Genomic DNA, 18,343 nt, shown 5'->3' with positions numbered 1-18,343 from the left:
GATGTGCCCTAGAAGGAACTTTTGCTATGCTTTAACTTGTTTGGCATCATGAGTTGACATTGCAGGACTAGATATTATTTTGCCAAATTTTATTGCGTGTAAGCAGATTTTTCAAATACTTTCAAACTTTATACATGACTTTGGCATTATGAGATTACCTCAGAGGTCAAGTTATGACCCTTTTTACAAAGAAATGTTTTTGGAAGTTTTGCATTTTCCTCAGGACCTACTTGACCTAATGTTTGATATTCTACGTACTTCTTTGGTATCATGAGGTGACCTAACATAGTAAGTTTTGTATTTTTGGCCTAATTGTTGGCAAAATTATGCCTCTTTTTCAATTTGGAAAATTATGCTTAAGCTTTTGTATGTAATTAAAGGCACTTGCTACAGTTTTTCCAGACGGGTCGATATTTACCCCGACACCATGCCAATTTGGTTGTGTTTCTAATCGATGTAGCTCACTACAGAGTTGGAGCGGTTTTCTGCGCATGCCCGGAAGTGATTATCTAATGTCGCGTATGGCAAAAATTTGCAAATTATTGTATGTTCGCTTGCATTTAATGTAAAATATGTATAATATACTGACTAAATGTTAGGGTAAGTATCACCATGGCTACAAAATATATACATTTAAAGTACATTTAGTTCAAATTGCTTCAATCCGACATATACTGGAGTCTGTAATTTATACCAGCGCTCCAACTCTTCATTGAGTCACAGCTGTTTCTAATCCCATACCGTACCCATACCGTACATCCTTATTTGTAAACTATAGGTTTTGTTCGGGGAAAGGTGGAAACTTTCATCGTTCTTTAAATTGACATCAAAATGCTTCAGAAACACCTTAAAATCCTCTTATTAAGAAATCTGCCGTTTGATAATTTGATATATCTCTAAGTTATTTGCTCAAACACTGAAAGCGTATTTCGTACCAGCCTGTGTTGTATAAATGCCCGCCACACCCCACCTCATTGTAATTTGATTTAAGCGAAATCTAATATGGTGACCTATCAATTTTCTTTTTGTTTTAGATTAGGTAGACATTACCAAAGGTATGTGCAGAGATTGATTAAATTCTATTATGTGAAACTCGATAAAATAGCAGAAGTACCAACTTAAAATTGACAAAAATATGCAAAAATAGTCCTTGGGTCTGCTGAACAAGTATTCCTTTCTTTACAAAATCATTTTCTTTTTGATTTCTCTGAGCATGTTTAAAATAGATATATTGTTTTCCGTTATAAAAATGCTTAGATATCAAATTTGTGCTGATTATTGTACTTTACTGAAATATTTTTTAGGATTATAGAAATTTTGAAAAATGATAAAAATAGCACCATATCTAGAGGCAAATTAAATTGAAACAAAGCTGGTGACCTAGTATTTTTATATCATTTTTCAATACATCATAACATGATCTTTTAGTACAAAACATTTCATCAAAATCTATTATTGAGAAAACAAGAGCTGTCACTAATGGTGACAAATGCCCCCGCAGCACCTTGACCTTTGACCAGGTGACCCCAAAGTCAGTAGGGGTGGTGTACTCAATAAGTACTATCAGCATGTGAAGTTTGAAGGTCCTGGGTGAAGTGGTTCGCATGAAAAGTGCCTTCATGCAAAAAGTTAACGTTGGCCCCTGTGACTTTGACCTTTGACCTGGTCACCCCAAAGTCAGTAAGGATGGTGTACTCAATAAACACTGTCAGCATGTGAAGTTTGAAGGTCCTGGGTGCAGTGGTTCGCGAGTAAAGTGCCTTCATGCAAAAAGTTAACGTTGTGATGAACGAACTAACTAACGAACGAACGGACGGACAGTTGAAAACTAATATGCCTCCCTTCGGGGGCATAAGAATAACGAAACTGTAGCGAGCTTCCTTAAGCTAGTATTAGGTGGAAGGGATTCAAGTATTTGAGTGTGCTGTCATTAGACAGCTCTTGCTGTAAAGTTAATATCAAATTGATAGGTTTGTTTCTTTGCTCATCTAAGGTCCAAAAAGTAAGTCATCATGCGCATGTGTTTATACCCACCAGGACTGGAAACAATAATTAGTCTAGTGGAATAGTTCCACTTGGGTGCAAATGGTATTGAATTGTTATCTGTTACTTATAACAAACAATCAAAGACAGTTCAGTGTATTAAGTGCTTTAAAATGTGGCTTTTGTGTAAAATTAATATATGATTAAATTTGAAGCCCTATTTTCTAGTGCATACTTGGTGCTAAATATCATGTTGAAGTGTTATCATGACCACTATTGACATTGTGATGATTTAAGTCATACTTGAACTTTTATTTACAGTATAAACTTAAATCTTCATTACTTTTACAGGAAAAATTTGGTGTAAGTAAAATTACAGCTGTACATCAAGATGGGATCCTTAAATGTACCTTTTCAAGGAAAAAGACATTTGACCTTGCTTCAGCTGGACGTAAAAAGCGAGCAGTAGATGCCACAACCTCAACATTCTTTGATATGAATGATGACTTCAATTTATTGTATGCTTATGGAACTGCTATAGGAGGTATAACACACTGCATTTAGTAACTACATTCTTTGTTATGTATCACAATCTGCTTACAACAACAACATTCTTTGATATGTATGACATTCTGCTTACAATAATTGCATTCTTTGATATGTATGACATACTGCTTACAATAACAACATTATTTAATATCTATGACATACCCATACTGCTTACAATAACAACATTCTTTGATATGTATGACATACTGCTTACAATAACAACACTCTTTGATATGTATGACATACTGCTTACAATAACAACACTCTTTGATATGTATGACAAACTGCTTACAATAACAACACTCTTTGATATGTATGACATACTGCTTACAATAACTACATTTTTGATATGTATGACATACTGCTTACAATAACAACACTCTTTGATATGTATGACATACTGCTTACAATAACAACACTCTTTGATATGTATGACATACTGCTTACAATAACTACACTTGATATGTATGACATACTGCTTACAATAACAACACTCTTTGATATGTATGACATGCTGCTTACAATAACAACACTCTTTGATATGTATGACATAATGCTTACAATAACTACATTTTTGGTATGTATGACATTCTGCTTACAATAATTGCATTCTTTGATATGTATGACATACTGCTTACAATAACAACATTATTTAATATCTATGACATACCCATACTGCTTACAATAACAACATTCTTTGATATGTATGACATACTGCTTACAATAACAACATTTTTGATATGTATGACATACTGCTTACAATAACTACATTTTTGATATGTATGACATACTGCTTACAATAACAACACTCTTTGATATGTATGACATACTGCTTACAGTAACAACACTCTTTGATATGTATGACATACTGCTTACAATAACAACACTCTTTGATATGTATGACAAACTGCTTACAATAACTACACTTGATATGTATGACATACTGCTTACAATAACAACACTCTTTGATATTACAATAACAACACTCTTTGATATGTATGACATGCTGCTTACAATAACAACACTCTTTGATATGTATGACATAATGCTTACAATAACTACATTTTTGATATGTATGACATACTGCTTACAATAACTACATTTTTGATATGTATGACATACTGCTTACAATAACAACACTCTTTGATATATATGACATACTGCTTACAATAACAACACTCTTTGATATGTATGACATAATGCTTACAATAACAACATTCTTTGATATGAATTATGTCTTTTATCTAATGTATGCTAACAGAACTGCTGTAGGAGGTATGACACACTGCTTACGATTAGTACAATCTTTGATGTGTATGACACACTGCTTATGATAACTACAATCTTTGATCTGTATGACACACTAGCTCCAATGTCAAGGTCACACTTAGAAGTCAAAGGTTATCAGGATCTGTTTTGTGTCTGGTTCTTAACTGTGCCATTCATCAAGGGATTTTAAAATTACTTGGTATAAATGTTCCCAAAAATGAGACGATGTGTCATGCACAAGACTAAGACCCCTTGCTCTAAGGTCAAGGTCACACTTAGAGGTTAAATGTTAACATGGTCTGTTTCTTGTCTGGTCTATAACTCTGTCATCCATGAAGAGATTTTGAAATAACTTGGCATAAATGTTCCCAATAATGAGACCATGTGTTATGTGCAAGACCCAGACCCCTAGCTCTAAGGTCAAGGTTACACTTAAAGGTTAAATGTTAACATGATCTTGTCTGGTCCATAACTCTGCCATCCATGAAGGGATTTTAAAATTACTTTCCATAAATGTTCCCTATATTGAGATGATATGTCATGTGTAAGACTCAGACCCCTAGCTTCAAGATCAAGGTTGCACTTGGAGGTAAAAGGTTAACAGGGTCTGTTTTGTGTATGGTCCATAACTGTGCCATCCATGAAGGGATTTTAGAATAACTTGGCATAAATGTTTACTATAACGAGAGGACTTGTCATGTGCAAGATCCAGACCCCTAGCTCCAAGGTCAAGGTCACACTTAGAAGTCAAAGGTTATGTTTTAGGTTAACATGGTCTGTTTCTTGTCTGGTCCATAACTCTGCCATTTATCAAGGGATTTTTAAATTACATGTCACAAATGTTCCCCATAATGAGTTAATATATCATGTGAAAAAGTGCAAGACCCAGACTCCTAGCTCAAAGGTCAAGGTCACCTTTGGTAAAAAAATTTGTCTGGTCTGTAACTTTTTTACGCATTGTTGTATTTTCAATTAACTTGGCATAAATATTTACAATTACAAGACATTGTGTCATGTGCAAAGGTCAAGGTCATGTGCACCCAAGTTAACTTTCTTTTTCTTTTTATGTTTGTTCATGAAATTACCTCCCTTATACATGATAAAATATAATACATGTGTTTTTATATCAGTTTTCACACTAATTTAAAAATGAAATTATGTTTAATGATAGTGATAGAGATCTAGATATGAAAAAGCTATTAACAATTGTAGACTTGTAGAATGCAAACCCAGTCACAAGTTATAACTAAATGATATATATAGGTAAAGGCAGCATTTTACTATAGTTGCAAAACATTAGGTTGATAATTATGTATTGCAGCTCTGCATTGACCAAATTTTTCTGGTGTGTGATTTAAAAACAAGTGTTTTAGTACATGCATTTCATTTGTTTATTTATAATAATTACCTTCCTTTGATATGATGAAATACTTCATTATATTTTTAGCTCAACCTTTCATCGGCATTGCCATTGCCGTTGGTTAAAGTTTTTGATTAAGTCAATTATCAGCTTAAAATAGGTTATTTACTATCAAAGTCTACACCAGAAGAAACAATCCCTATTAACATTGGTTTGAATTTTGACAGAGATATGCCCCTTTTTAACTTTTTTGGTTAAAGTTTTGATAAAGTCAGATATCTCTGTTACTATCAAAGCTTTTGACTTGAAACTTAAAATAGTTATTTACTATCAAAGTCTACACCAGGAGAAATAATCCACATAACTCTGATTTGAATTTTGAATTTTGACAGAGTTATGTCCCTTTTTAACTTAGAACTTTTTTGTTAAAGTTTTATGTAACGTCCAATTTCTCTGTTACTGTGAAAGCTATTGACTTGAAACTTAAAGTCGTTATTTACTATCAAAGGCTACACCATAAGAAACAATCCCCATAACCCTTTTTATAAAGTTTTATTACTTTTTTACTGGCAAAGCTCTAATTCAGAGTCAAGCACTGAGAAAAGTTGAGCGTGCTGTCTTGTTATTTATTCGTGACAGCTTGTGTTATTTATTTTTCCTTATCAGTTTAAAAATAAAATGAAATTATATCTTTAAAATACAGATATGGCCATAGGGAAATACCGAGACCACTTTTCTGTGGTACAACATGGATTGTAACTCCAATTTTTAGGTGTATTTTGACATATCTATACCTGGTAAGGATTATTCTGTGATTTTTTTTTTTTTTTTGAATTTCTTCCCTTTGTTGTTAGTGCCCTTTGGGCTTCAACAGTCAAGTTCTTTAAGTTTTGCTTCCATCCTCTGATAAGATAATTATAACCCTTCGGTCACACTTAGGGGTCAAAGGTTGCCCTTTGGGCATATTTTGCTCTGCATTGCGGTGCTCTTGTGTTTTAGTTGCTAGGAGTGATGGAGTTAAACATTTTTTATTACAGGCAACCTGAACAAACATCAGATGCATCCCAAAGTGTCTTCACAGAAAGCAGACTTTCAGAGCTTTACTGACCTCAGTGCATCGGCCATTTCAAAACCACAAATTAAACTGCATGGTAAATACCTGCCTTATATTTGAAACTTGAAAATTTTCTGAAAAAATATATAATATTTAAGCTGAAGATGATAGTACTCATACACTTTAATCTTTCAGTAAATAGGCTGTCAATATTAACTGTTTACTATGACTGGTCTTACAGTTGACTGTTGTAACCCATTTTACAGATTGTAGCTTTTTAACTTGAAGAAGAATTAGTACAGTAACTGTGCTTTTACAGTAAGTTACTGTGTATTACTTGAATTAATATTATCCTTTTAGAGTAGTTTATTAGCTTGTAGAGCTATTGCACTTGCCCCAGCATTGGTGCGTCACCGGCATCGCCGTTGGTTCAAGTTTTATAAAGTCAAATATCTCTGTTACAGTCAGAGCTATTGACTTGAAACTTAAAATGGTTATTTACTATCTTAGTCTACACCAGGAGAAACAATCCCCATAACTCTGGTTTGAACTTTGACAGATTTATGCCCCTTTCTAATTTAGAATTTTTAGGTGAGTTATTGTGATCGCTCAATGTCCGGCGTCTGTCGGTCTGTCAATATTTAGCTTGTGTATGCATTAGAGGCTATATTTTTCAATGATCTTCATGAAATTTGGTCAGAATGATTGCCTTGATGAATTGTAGGTCGAGTTTGAATATAGGTCATCTGAGGTCAAAAACTAGGTCACGAGGTCAAATCAAAGAAAAACCTTGTGTATGCGATAGAGGCTGTATTTTTCAACTGATCTTCATGAAATTTGGTCAGAATGATTGCCTTGATGAAATCTAGGTCAAATTCGAATATGGATTATCTGGGGTCAAAAACTAGTTCATTAGGTCAAATCAAAGAAAAACCCTGTGTATGCGATAGAAGCTGTATTTATCAATTGATCTTCATAAAATTTGGTCAGAATGATTGCCTTGATGAAATCTAGGCCGAGTTTGAATATGGGTTATCTGGGGTCAAAAACTAGGTCACGAGGTCAAATCAAAGAAAAATCTTGTGTATGCAATAGAGGCTGTATTTTTTAATTGATCTTCATGACATTTAGTCAGAATGATTGCCTTGATGAAATCTAGGTTGAGTTTGAATATGGTTTTTCTTGGTTCAAAAAGTAGGTCACTAGGTCAAATCAAAGAAAACTTTGTGTATGCGATAGAAGCTGCATTTTTCAATTGATCTTCATGAAATTTGGTCAGAATGATTGCCTTGATAAAATCTAGCTTGAGTTCGAATATGCTTTATCTGGAGTCAAACACTAGGTGACTAGGTCAAATCAAAGAAAAACGTTGTGTATGCGATAGAGGCTGTATTTTTCAATTGATCTTCATGAAATTTGGTCAGAATGATTGTCTTGATAAATTCTAGGTTGAGTTCGAATATGGGTCATCTGAGCTCAAAAACTAGGTCACAAGGTCAAATCAAAGAAAAACCTTGTGTATGCACTAGAGGCTGTATTTTTCAATTGATCTTCATGAAATTTGGTCAGAATGATTGCCTTGATAAATTCTAGGTCGAGTTCGAATATGGGTCATCTTGGGTCAAAAAGTAGGTCACTAGGTCAAATTAAAGAAAAAACTTGTGTATGCGATAGAAGCTATACTTTTCAATTGATCTTCATGAAATTTGGTCAGAATGATTGCCTTGATGAAATCTAGGTCGAGTTCGAATATGGGTATTTTGCTTCAAAAAATAGGTCACTAGGTCAAATCAAAGAAAAACCCTGTGTATGCGATAGAGACTGTATTTTTCAATTGATCTTCATAAAATTCGGTCAGAATGATTGCCTTGATGAAATCTAGGCTGTGTTTAAATATGGGTCATCTCGGGTCAAAAACTAGGTCACTAGGTCATATCAAAGAAAATACTTGTTTTAACTCAAGAGACCACATTTTTGGCCCAATCCTAATGAAAATTTGCCAGAATATTTGTTTCCATAAAATCACTAGGTCAAACATGTTTACACTGTTATGGTATGTTTCTCAGGTGAGCGACCTAGGGCCATCTTGGCCCTCTTGTTTGGTTAAAGTTTTTGATAACGTCAAATATCTCTGTAACTATCAAAGCTTTTGACTTGATTTTACATTGGAAAATCTTCAAAATTTTTTTAAAAATTAACCAGAAAGCTAGATCTTAGATATTTGACATGTAGCATTGCCTAGTAGACTTCTACAAAATTTGTTCAAATCATGACACCTGGGGTCAAATTGACCCCGTCCCATGGGGTAACTTGATTGTACATAGCTCCGGGGTCAAATTGACCCCGCCCCATGGGGTAACTTGATTGTACATAGGAAAATCTTCAAAATTTTCTAAAAATAAACCAGAAGGCCTAGAGCTTAGATATTTGACATGTAGCATTGCCTAGTGGACCTCTTCAAAATTTGTTCAAATCTTGACCCCCCAGGGTCAAATTGACCCAGCCCCAGGGGGTACTTGATTGTACATAGGGAAAATTTCATAAATTTGCTAAAAATAAACCAGGAGGCCTAGATCTTATATATTTGATATGTAGCATTGCCTAGTAGACTTCTACAAACTTTGTTCAAATCATGACCCCTGGGGTAAAATTGGCCTCACCTCAGGGGTTACTTGATTGTACATCAGAAAATCTTCCAAAAAATTTCTAAAAAATTTCTAAAAATCATCAGTTTGACATTTGAAACATGTAGCTTATATTTCTCAGGTGAGCGATCCAAGGTCATCATGACCCTCTTGTTTTTTAATGGTTCTGCTTGTTCCCTTTTAAAGCGGCTAACATTGTGATTTGTGGTTTTTAGCTCATCTGATTTTTTGAAAAAAAAATGATGAGTTATTGTCATCACTTGAGCGGTTGTCGGCGTCGGCGTCGGCGTTGCCTGGTTAAGTTTTATGTTTAGGTCAGCTTTTCTCCTAAACTATCAAAGCTATTGCTTTGAAACTTGGAATACTTGTTCACCATCATAAGCTGACCCTGTATAGCAAGAAAAATAACTCCATCTTGCTTTTTGCAAGATTTATGGCCCCTTTTGTACTTAGAAAATATCAGATTTCTTTGTTAAGTTTTATGTTTAGGTCAACTTTTCTCCCAAACTATCAAAGCTATTGCTTTGAAACTTGGAATACTTGTTCACCATCATAAGCAGACCCTGTACATCAAGAAACATAACTCCATTTTGCTTTTTTGCAAGATTTATTGCCCCTTTTGGACTTAGAAAATCAGTTTTCTTGGTTAAGTTTTATGTTTAGGTCAGCTTTTATCCTAAACTATCAAAGCTATTGCTTTAAAACTTGCAACACTTGTTTACCATCATAAGTTGACCCTGTACAGCAAGAAACATAACTCTGTCCTGCTTTTTGCAAGAATTATGGCCCCTTTTGGACTTAGAAAATATCAGATTTCTTGGTTAAGTTTTGTGTTTAGGTCAACTTTTTCTCTTAAACTATCAAAGCTATTGCTTTGAAACTTGCAACACTTGTTCACCATCATAAGCTGACCCTGTACAGCAAGCAGCGTAACTCCATCCTGCTTTTTGCAATAATTATTGCCCCTTTTGGACTTAGAAAATCATTTTCTTGGTTGAGTATTATGTTCAAGTCAACTTTTCTCATAAACTATCAAAGCTATTGCTTTAAAACTTGCAACAGCTTTTCACCATCATAAGTGGACACTGAACATCAAGAAACATAACTCTATCCTGCTTTTTGCAAGAATGATGGCCCTTTTTAGACTTAGATAATCATGGGTAGGACAATATTTCTATTACACAAAAAAAATCAGATGAGCGTCAGCACCCGCAAGGCGGTGCTCTTGTTTAAAATAAATATCACTAAAAGGCAAAATGCCACCACGGTTTTATATATTTACATGAAACTTAATGGTTGATAAGTTTCTTGTTTCCAGAATTACGGGAACATTTGAGGTTTTTCTCCTGCACTTTTATAAATCATTGCAATGCTTGATAAATATAGAACGAGAAGCGACAGTATTTTTAGACACTATCATCATCACGTGCACAGTGAACCAAAACTGCGCATGGCAAAATGTGGCGTAATGCTGTATATGTATAGGAGAATTAAGCATAATGTATATCTATCTTTGATGTTTATATTTATAATGGAAGGAAAAAGATTATATAGCACTAAATGATACATTTATAGCCTAAATACCAGGCATAGATATATTCAATAGGGCTGTTTATTGAATGGAAAAAATAAATACGATACGTATTGCAACAAAGAAGGATTAATACATGATACGTATTGGTGATTCAATACATCAGCTAGTAGGACATATAACTTCAAAGCTGCAACATAACGGGTCCAATATAATTGTTTGTTTCAGGTAAAATGACCGTGAGAAACTGAAAATGTCAAGTTGTGTGCTCCTATAAAGTTTGCACTCAGTTAAAATTGTTAAAGAAATGTTAAAGCACGATCTTTTTATCTAATAGATGTATCAGTCTATATTTCAGAGCTATACGTAGGGAAAGCTTAAAGTCGTAAATTTCGACTGAGAACTTAATACGTACATGGTATGCAAGGGCTTTATTAGTATATCAGATCTTTAAGTTTGTTTTGCTTTCAATTTTTGTTACTAAAATGAAAACAGCAACATGCGCGGTAACAACATCCGTGTAAATTGAAATCCCCTCAACAGAAATTACATAGCGGAATTGCCCAAAGTGGAAAATTACCGGTGTGACGTATGGATTTCATTTAATTTTAGCATGTAATTTCCAGTCGGTGCGTGAATAAAAATAAAAAGCCAATGAAAAATGGAATTTCCTTAAATCACGTGCTTGATTTACATGATTGTCGACAGTTGTCTTTGAACTTAGCTGTCAAAACAAAAAGTGAAAGTATGCAGTGACTGTTTTTGGGATATAATGGTGGCACGAGGTTAAGAAAATATATTTTCTTTTAATTTCTCTGAATATTTTCATGTAAAGTGATAAAAAATGAAGAAGTTTAATTTTATTTTGTATTAAAAGTAGGGTCACTGAATATATTGATTCACGATGAAAGTCGATATGCGTATTGGTGTAAAAATGAATATTCAATTCATATCGATATACCGTTATATTGATCCAGCCGTAATATTCAAAACTATTTCTGACTGCCTTCTTTATATATTAGGCCCGTTATTACCCTTTTTAGGTCAATTTCTTTCTTTCATGCATCAATTCGATAAAGGGAACGTCAATGTTTTTTAGCTCACCTGTCACAAAGTGACAAGGTGAGCTTTTGTGATCGCGTGGCGTCCGTCATCCGTCCGTGCGTCCGTCCGTCCGTCCATCCGTGAGTAAACTTTTGCTTGTGACCTTTTCATGGGATCTTTATGAAAGTTGGTCAGAATGTTCATCTTGATGATATCTAGGTCAAGTTCGCAACTGAGTCATGTGCGGTCAAAAACTAGGTCAGTAGGTCTAAAAATAGAAAAACCTTGTGACCTCTCTAGAGGCCATATTTCTCAATGGATCTTCATGAAAATTGGTCAGAATGTTCACCTTGATGATATCTAGGTCAGGTTTGAAACTGGGTCACGTGGGGTCAAAAACTAGGTCAGTAGGTCTGAAAATAGAAAAACTTTGTGACCTCTCTAGAGGCCATATTTTTCATGGGATCTTTATAAAAATTAGTCAGAATGTTCACCTTGATGATATCTAGGTCAAGTTCGAAACTGGGTCACATGCGGTCAATAACTAGGTCAGTAGATCTAAAAATAGAAAAACCTTGTGACCTCTCTAGAGGCCATATTTTTCAAGAGATCTTCATGAAAGTTGATCAGAATGTTCATCTTGATGATATCTAGGTCAAGTTCGAAACTGGGTCACTTGCGGTCAATAACTAGGTCAGTAGATCTAAAAATAGAAAAACCTTGTGACCTCTCTAGAGGCCATATTTTTCAAGAGATCTTCATGAAAATTGATCAGAATGTTCATCTTGATGATATCTAGGTCAAGTTCGAAACTGGGTCACGTGGGGTCAAAAACTAGGTCAATAGGTCTAAAAATAGAAAAACCTTGTGACCTCTTTAGAGGCCATATTTCTCAATGGATCTTCATGTAATTGGTGAGAGTGTTCAGCTTGATGACATCTAGGTCAAGTTCGAAACTGGGTCATGTGCGGTCAAAAACTAGGTCAGTCGGTTGAAAAATAGAAAAACCTTGTGACCTCTAGAGGCCATATTTTTCATGAGATCTTCATGAAAATTGGTGAGAATGTTCACCTTGATGATATCTAGGTCAGGTTCAAAAGTGGATCATTTGCCTTCAAAAACTAGGTCATTAGGTCAAATAATAGAAAAACCTTGTGACCTCTCTAGAGATCATATTTTTCAATGGATCTTCATGAAAATTGGTCAGAATTTTTTATCTTGATGATATCTAGGTCACATGTGCTCAAAAACTAGGTCACCTTGTCAAATAATAGAAATAACGACGTCATACTCAGTTCAACACTGGGTCATGTGGGGATAGGTGAGCGATCCAGGACCATCATGGTCCTCTTGTCTTATATTTAGACATTTGTTTTTTTTCTTATATTTATATAATTCTTCCTCTTTATATTTTTCAGTAATAATGATATGAAAGAATGCAAAGACATTCGAGATCAATTAAAAAAAATCAATATCAATTTTATTGTACAACTATGAATGTTGATCTCTTCTTCTGGATTGTCAAATTTAGAGTAATAATCCATTAACACAGAAGAAAAACTAACTTTATATTTCGGCAGTATCTCACTGCCTTCGTCAGCGATGGTGTACTAATTTGCATCACGTGATGATATATGAACATTGTCAGCAAACTAGACATTATTTCAAACCAGAGAACACACAGGTCATAACATCTGCGGACCATCACATCAAACGACGTGTCAAAGAGGCTATTAACATCAAACAAAGGCAACCATCGTTCAGCTGGGATGATGGGCTGGCATTACCTCCAGTTTACAGCACTCTCCTTCAGTCACGTGACCTTCTGTCGTCACGTGATGCAAATTAGTACACCATCGCTGATGAAGGCAGTGAGGTACTGCCGAAATATAAAGTTAGTTTTTCTTCTGTGTTCATGGATTATTACTCTAAAATTTTATTGTAAGTATTGAATCAAATGCCATTTATTTTCAAATGATACCGCGGTTCCAATTGTTATTACATTTGATCAAATCAAAATTATATTTCGCAATCCATAATTCTTTATTAATCAAGAGAGGGGACAGTAACATGCTACTAGCATGTATATGATATCACATGACTTGTGTCTTCTTTAGTCAACTTCCGTGTAATGTCACATGTGTCGTTTTTAATTGTAAAATTTGCGTTAAAAACAACTCTGAAATTATTAAAAGGACCAATTTCAATTTCAATTAGGATTGCATGGAGTTTATCAACATGAAAGGTATCTTTAATTCAACAGTGTCACTGGTCAAAGAAAATACACAGACTTTAAAAAGTGTTTAATTGGTTGCTTCTGAGTATAAATGCCATTTTTTACAATTTATTTAGTTATATATTCTTTATTCTAAATAAATATACATAGCTTTGCATTTGCTAAACATTGTGCATTGTGATAATATGTTTTTTTGGAATATATAAACTATTCATGTTTGAACAATATATGATATTGTGATCTGTGATTATGGGTTGAGGAAAAACAAGTGCAATTTCCATGCGGATCTTGCAGAAAAAAATGTCACGGGGAATGCCTAGCATGTGAGCTAATTGATGTTTAAAAGTATTAAATATTTGGATCTTTACACAACCTACAAAATATGTATCAAATCATAAACTATGTAAGGCAGTTATCACTCTAAGATAATATACACTTGGTAACTTACCCAAACAAACAAAATGGGATCATGAAAATACATGAAAACACTTCGATTTCTGACTCCCATTGCATAAAAAGTACTTTAAACAAATTTTGCAGACTGCTCAATAAGTGATCTTTAAATAAGGCTCTTGCAGTAAATTGTAACAAAATATTTATTAGAATCATAGCATTTAATGTGAAATTAAATCAGATAACTGTTGAATCTACCATAAGAAAAACACATGATGAAGTCCCTTGAAAATTCTCCTCATCTTGCATCATTACGCATCTACTTTCAAGATATCTTGACTACTATGAAAAGTTGTCGCACATTTTTGATTCTATTTGAAAAATTGCATGGGATTTCAAATGAGAGAAAACTGCATTCTTTAAGATATCTTAAAATGAAAAGAGTTCATAAAACCATCTCAGGAGATGCTTATGATTATTAAAATCTTGCGAAAAATATCCAACACACCTTGATACTGAAAGGGTTGAATCAAACATGAACTCTGCCAACCCAAGGAATAAATGAGGATTAATATGCAAGTTAATTAATAATTTCATATTCCATAAAATCTTTACTCATTATTCCATTTCCAATAAAATGTTTATTCATCAGATTAATTTTGAAAGTGTTTGTATCTTAAAACAAAGTCTGTATTTAAGATCAATATTACACCTATAAGAGGGTTGTGCCAGAAAATCACGAGTTTTTTTTATTATTTCGAAAAATAAGCGACGCATCAAATGATTATTTTAACTGGTGTTATTTCAATGTATACTCGACAGGACTATAGAGTTTAAATTTAAATATCTGTAATATTATTTGAGTTTTTTTCCACCCGGTCAGATCAAAAGAAAAGCTTGTTAACACACTAGAGGCTACACTTATGATCCTATCTTTATGAAACTTGGTCAGAATGTTTGTCTTGAATCAGATGATCTTTAGGCCAAGTTGGAATCTGGGTCATGTGGGTCAAAAACTAGATCACTAGGCCAGATCAAAGGAAAATCTTTTTTACACTCTAGAGGCCACATTTTAAGTTTAAATCTCATGAGAATTGATCAGAATGTTTGTCTAGATGAAATCTAGGTCAAGTTTGAATATGGGTCATCTGGGGTTAAAACTAGGTCACCTGGTCAAATCAAAGAAAAACTGTGTGTGCAATAGAGGCTGCATTTTTGACTGGATATTTGTGAAATTTGATTAGAATGATTTTTTTGATGAAATCTAGGTCAAGTTTGAATCTGATTTATCTGGGGTCAAAAACTAGGTCACCTGGTCAAATCAAAGAAAAACCTTGTGTATGCAATAGGGACTGCATTTTTTACTTGATTGCATGAAACTTGGTCAGATTGTTTATCTCCATGAAATCTCGGATGATTTTTTATCTAGGTCACATGGGGTCAAAAACTAGGTTACCAGGTCAAATCAAAGAAAAAGCTTGTTTACACTGTAGGGGGCCACTTTTTATGCACCCGAAGGGAGGCATATTAGTTTTCAACTGTCCGTCCGTTAGTTCGTTCGTTCGTCACAACGTTAACTTTTTGCATGAAGGCACTTTACTCGCGAACCACTGCACCCAGGACCTTCAAACTTCACATGCTGATAGTACTTATTGAGTACACGACTCCTACTGACTTTGGGGTCACCAGGTCAAAGGTCAAGGTCACCAGGTCAAAGGTCAAGGCGCTGCGGGGGCATTTGTCACCATTAGCGACAGCTCTTGTTTATTCTATCTTCATAAAACTTGGTCAGAATAATTTGTTATCATGAAGTTCTGGATGAATTCTGGTTCACATGGGGTAAAAACTAGGTCACTAGGTCAAATTGAAGGAAAAGCTTGTTTATACTCTAGAGGCCTCTGTTGGCTCCAATCTTCCCAAAACTTTGTCAGAATGTTTGTTTTGATGAAATCTTGGATGAGTTTTAATCTGGTTCATGTGTTGTCAAAAACTAGGCCACTAGGTCTAATCAAAGAAAATGCTTGTTTACACTTGAGGCCACATTTTTAGTCCAATCTGAATGGAAATTGGTCAGAATATTTGTCTCCATGACATCACTAAGTCGAACATGTTTACACTAATATGGTGTTTTACTCAGGTGAGCGACCTAGGGTCATCTTGGCCGGCTTGTTTTATTTTTTGTTTAACAAGATTTAAAAAAAAATAGTGTTTAGAAGAGGAAATGAAAATAAAAATAAATGTATGAAAGTGAGAAGTCCATAAAGAAATAGAAATAAATCAGAGTTTTTCTCTTTCTCTTTTGTTAGCTCACCTGAGCCAAAGGCTCATGGTGAGCTTTTGTGACTGCTCTGAGTGTCCATCATGCGTCTTGCGTCGTCCGTTGTCCGTCATGTGTCAGTCAACATTTTGTAAAAAAATCTTCTTGAAAACCAATGGGCAGAATTACACCAAACTTCACAGGAATGATCCTTGGGTGGCCCCCTTTCAAAAGTGTTCAAAGAATTGAATTCCGTATAGAACTCCATAATAACATATATTATAACTTTTCTGTAATTGGCCAAACAATTCCATATGAAAATACAGGTGCTAGTGTAAAGAAATTTGCTATGACAGGCATATATTGTGACATCCTGGCACTCTTGTTTATATTAATAGATGTTATGATTCAATCAACAACTGTAGGTTTTTGTATACGCAAATTTTTATCCAAGTGTTTCATTATAACATATTGTATATATAGTGCAGCATTGTTCTGACATCGTTCATCATGTTATACATGTACTGCAGTAGAGAAAATTAGGTGCCTTCCAGTAGGGGACTTTGTATTGCATGGCAGTACTTTATTAACTTGTTTTCCATAAATTTGAAAAGAAATTACCACGTCAAGAATTTATTATGCTACATTTGTAAATGTCTTGACATGTTTAAAATATACAAAGTTACTGTAGGCCCCAGAAAGGCATAAATAAAACATATGCCCCATCTGACTTGGATCCGCAAATTTCTTTCTTTAAACAACACCTGCAGAAACCCCGGCCATAAGCCGGGCTATGTTGGTGCACGAGCCTGGCACCAACCAATCCCTCGGGATTCAGCAGATGTTGTTACACGAAAAAACATGTGTTAACCCTACATTTATTATCAAGTCAATGCTGGTTAATCTGCGACCATTTACATTCAAGTTTTAGGTTAATATTGATTAATCTAATTTAATATTTCATTTCAAACAAAACTAAAGATGTAAATAACCCACAATATCTGGAAAAAAAGGATTTTTCTTCAATTTTCTAGTTGGTTTTCAATGTTTATACTTACAGGAATTTTGATGATGTTTGCATGGTTGTTTTTTGCTAACTTTGGTATATTCATGGCAAGATTTTACAAGACAGTTTGGCCTGAAGGCATGGAGTGGTGTGCACAGAAACGCTGGTTTATAGTAAGTTTTCAAGATTTAACTTGCTTTTTGTCAACTTTGGTTTATTAATGACAAAATTTTACAAGATAATTAGGCCTGAAGTCATGGAGAGGTGTGCACAAAAACTTTTGTTTATAGCAAGTCTCCAAAGTTTTTTCCTAACTTTGGTTTATTCTTGTATAAAAAAAAAACTTTTTTTACTGAACCCTGGCATGTATTAACGCAAGAAAAATCATGCATTAACAAGGCAATTAACATGCTGTTGATACAAGATTTTTGTTGCACTCTCCCCAAGTTGTTTTGTGTGGCATTTAGAGTTGCCCTTGTCTGTTTGTTTGTCTGTCCATCCAAATTTGTATTTCATCCAGAGTCATCATACCTCAAAGGATTGTCATTCAGTGAAAATGTGCACCTGGTGTTTTTAACACAGCAACAACAGAGTCATGGACCTTTAATCAATAAAAAATATACAATAAAAAGGGCCTTAAAGTTGTGTCACGTATATCTCAAAGTGCATTTGACCTAGGATTATGAAACATAATTCAACATGTGAAATTGTGCATCTAGGGTTTTGTTTGAGATTTCACTCAGCCAGACCAAAGTTATGGCCCTTAGAGGTGGTCAGTCACATCTAAGCAACATTTTATAACATTTTTAGCTCGACTATACGAAGTATGGAGAGCTATCCTACTCGACCCGGCATCGGCGTCCTTCCGCGTCCGCACTTTGGTTAAAGTTTTGATGCACTTTCTCTTTATCTTTGTTACTACTTGATGGATTTACTTCAAACTTAAAATAGTTGTTCCCCGTCATCACCCACATCATATGGCACAAGGGTCATAACTCTTGCACCAATATTTCATG

General features: G+C 34.5%; 1 protein-coding gene across 6 annotated transcripts in view; it reads left to right on the top strand.

Moving 5' to 3' along the window:
• Positions 1 to 18,343, top strand: part of LOC123536408 (putative ferric-chelate reductase 1) — a 287,726-nt gene that overhangs the window by 93,550 nt on the left and 175,833 nt on the right. For all 6 annotated transcript variants that reach the window (XR_006683316.2, XM_045319579.2, XM_045319578.2 and 3 more), the window contains exons 8-10: positions 2,335 to 2,527; positions 6,199 to 6,312; positions 17,382 to 17,500. Coding sequence is in view for 5 of the 6 variants with exons in the window: in XM_045319579.2 (XP_045175514.2) it covers positions 2,335 to 2,527; positions 6,199 to 6,312; positions 17,382 to 17,500 (426 nt within the window). In the remaining variant the exon portion in view is untranslated. The remainder of the gene's footprint in view (positions 1 to 2,334; positions 2,528 to 6,198; positions 6,313 to 17,381; positions 17,501 to 18,343) is intronic.

This window comes from Mercenaria mercenaria, chromosome 17, assembly GCF_021730395.1.
Source record: "Mercenaria mercenaria strain notata chromosome 17, MADL_Memer_1, whole genome shotgun sequence".
Classification (NCBI taxonomy): domain Eukaryota; kingdom Metazoa; phylum Mollusca; class Bivalvia; order Venerida; family Veneridae; genus Mercenaria; species Mercenaria mercenaria.
Note: the sequence above shows the minus strand (reverse complement) of the source record. Positions and strands in the feature narration are given on the sequence as shown.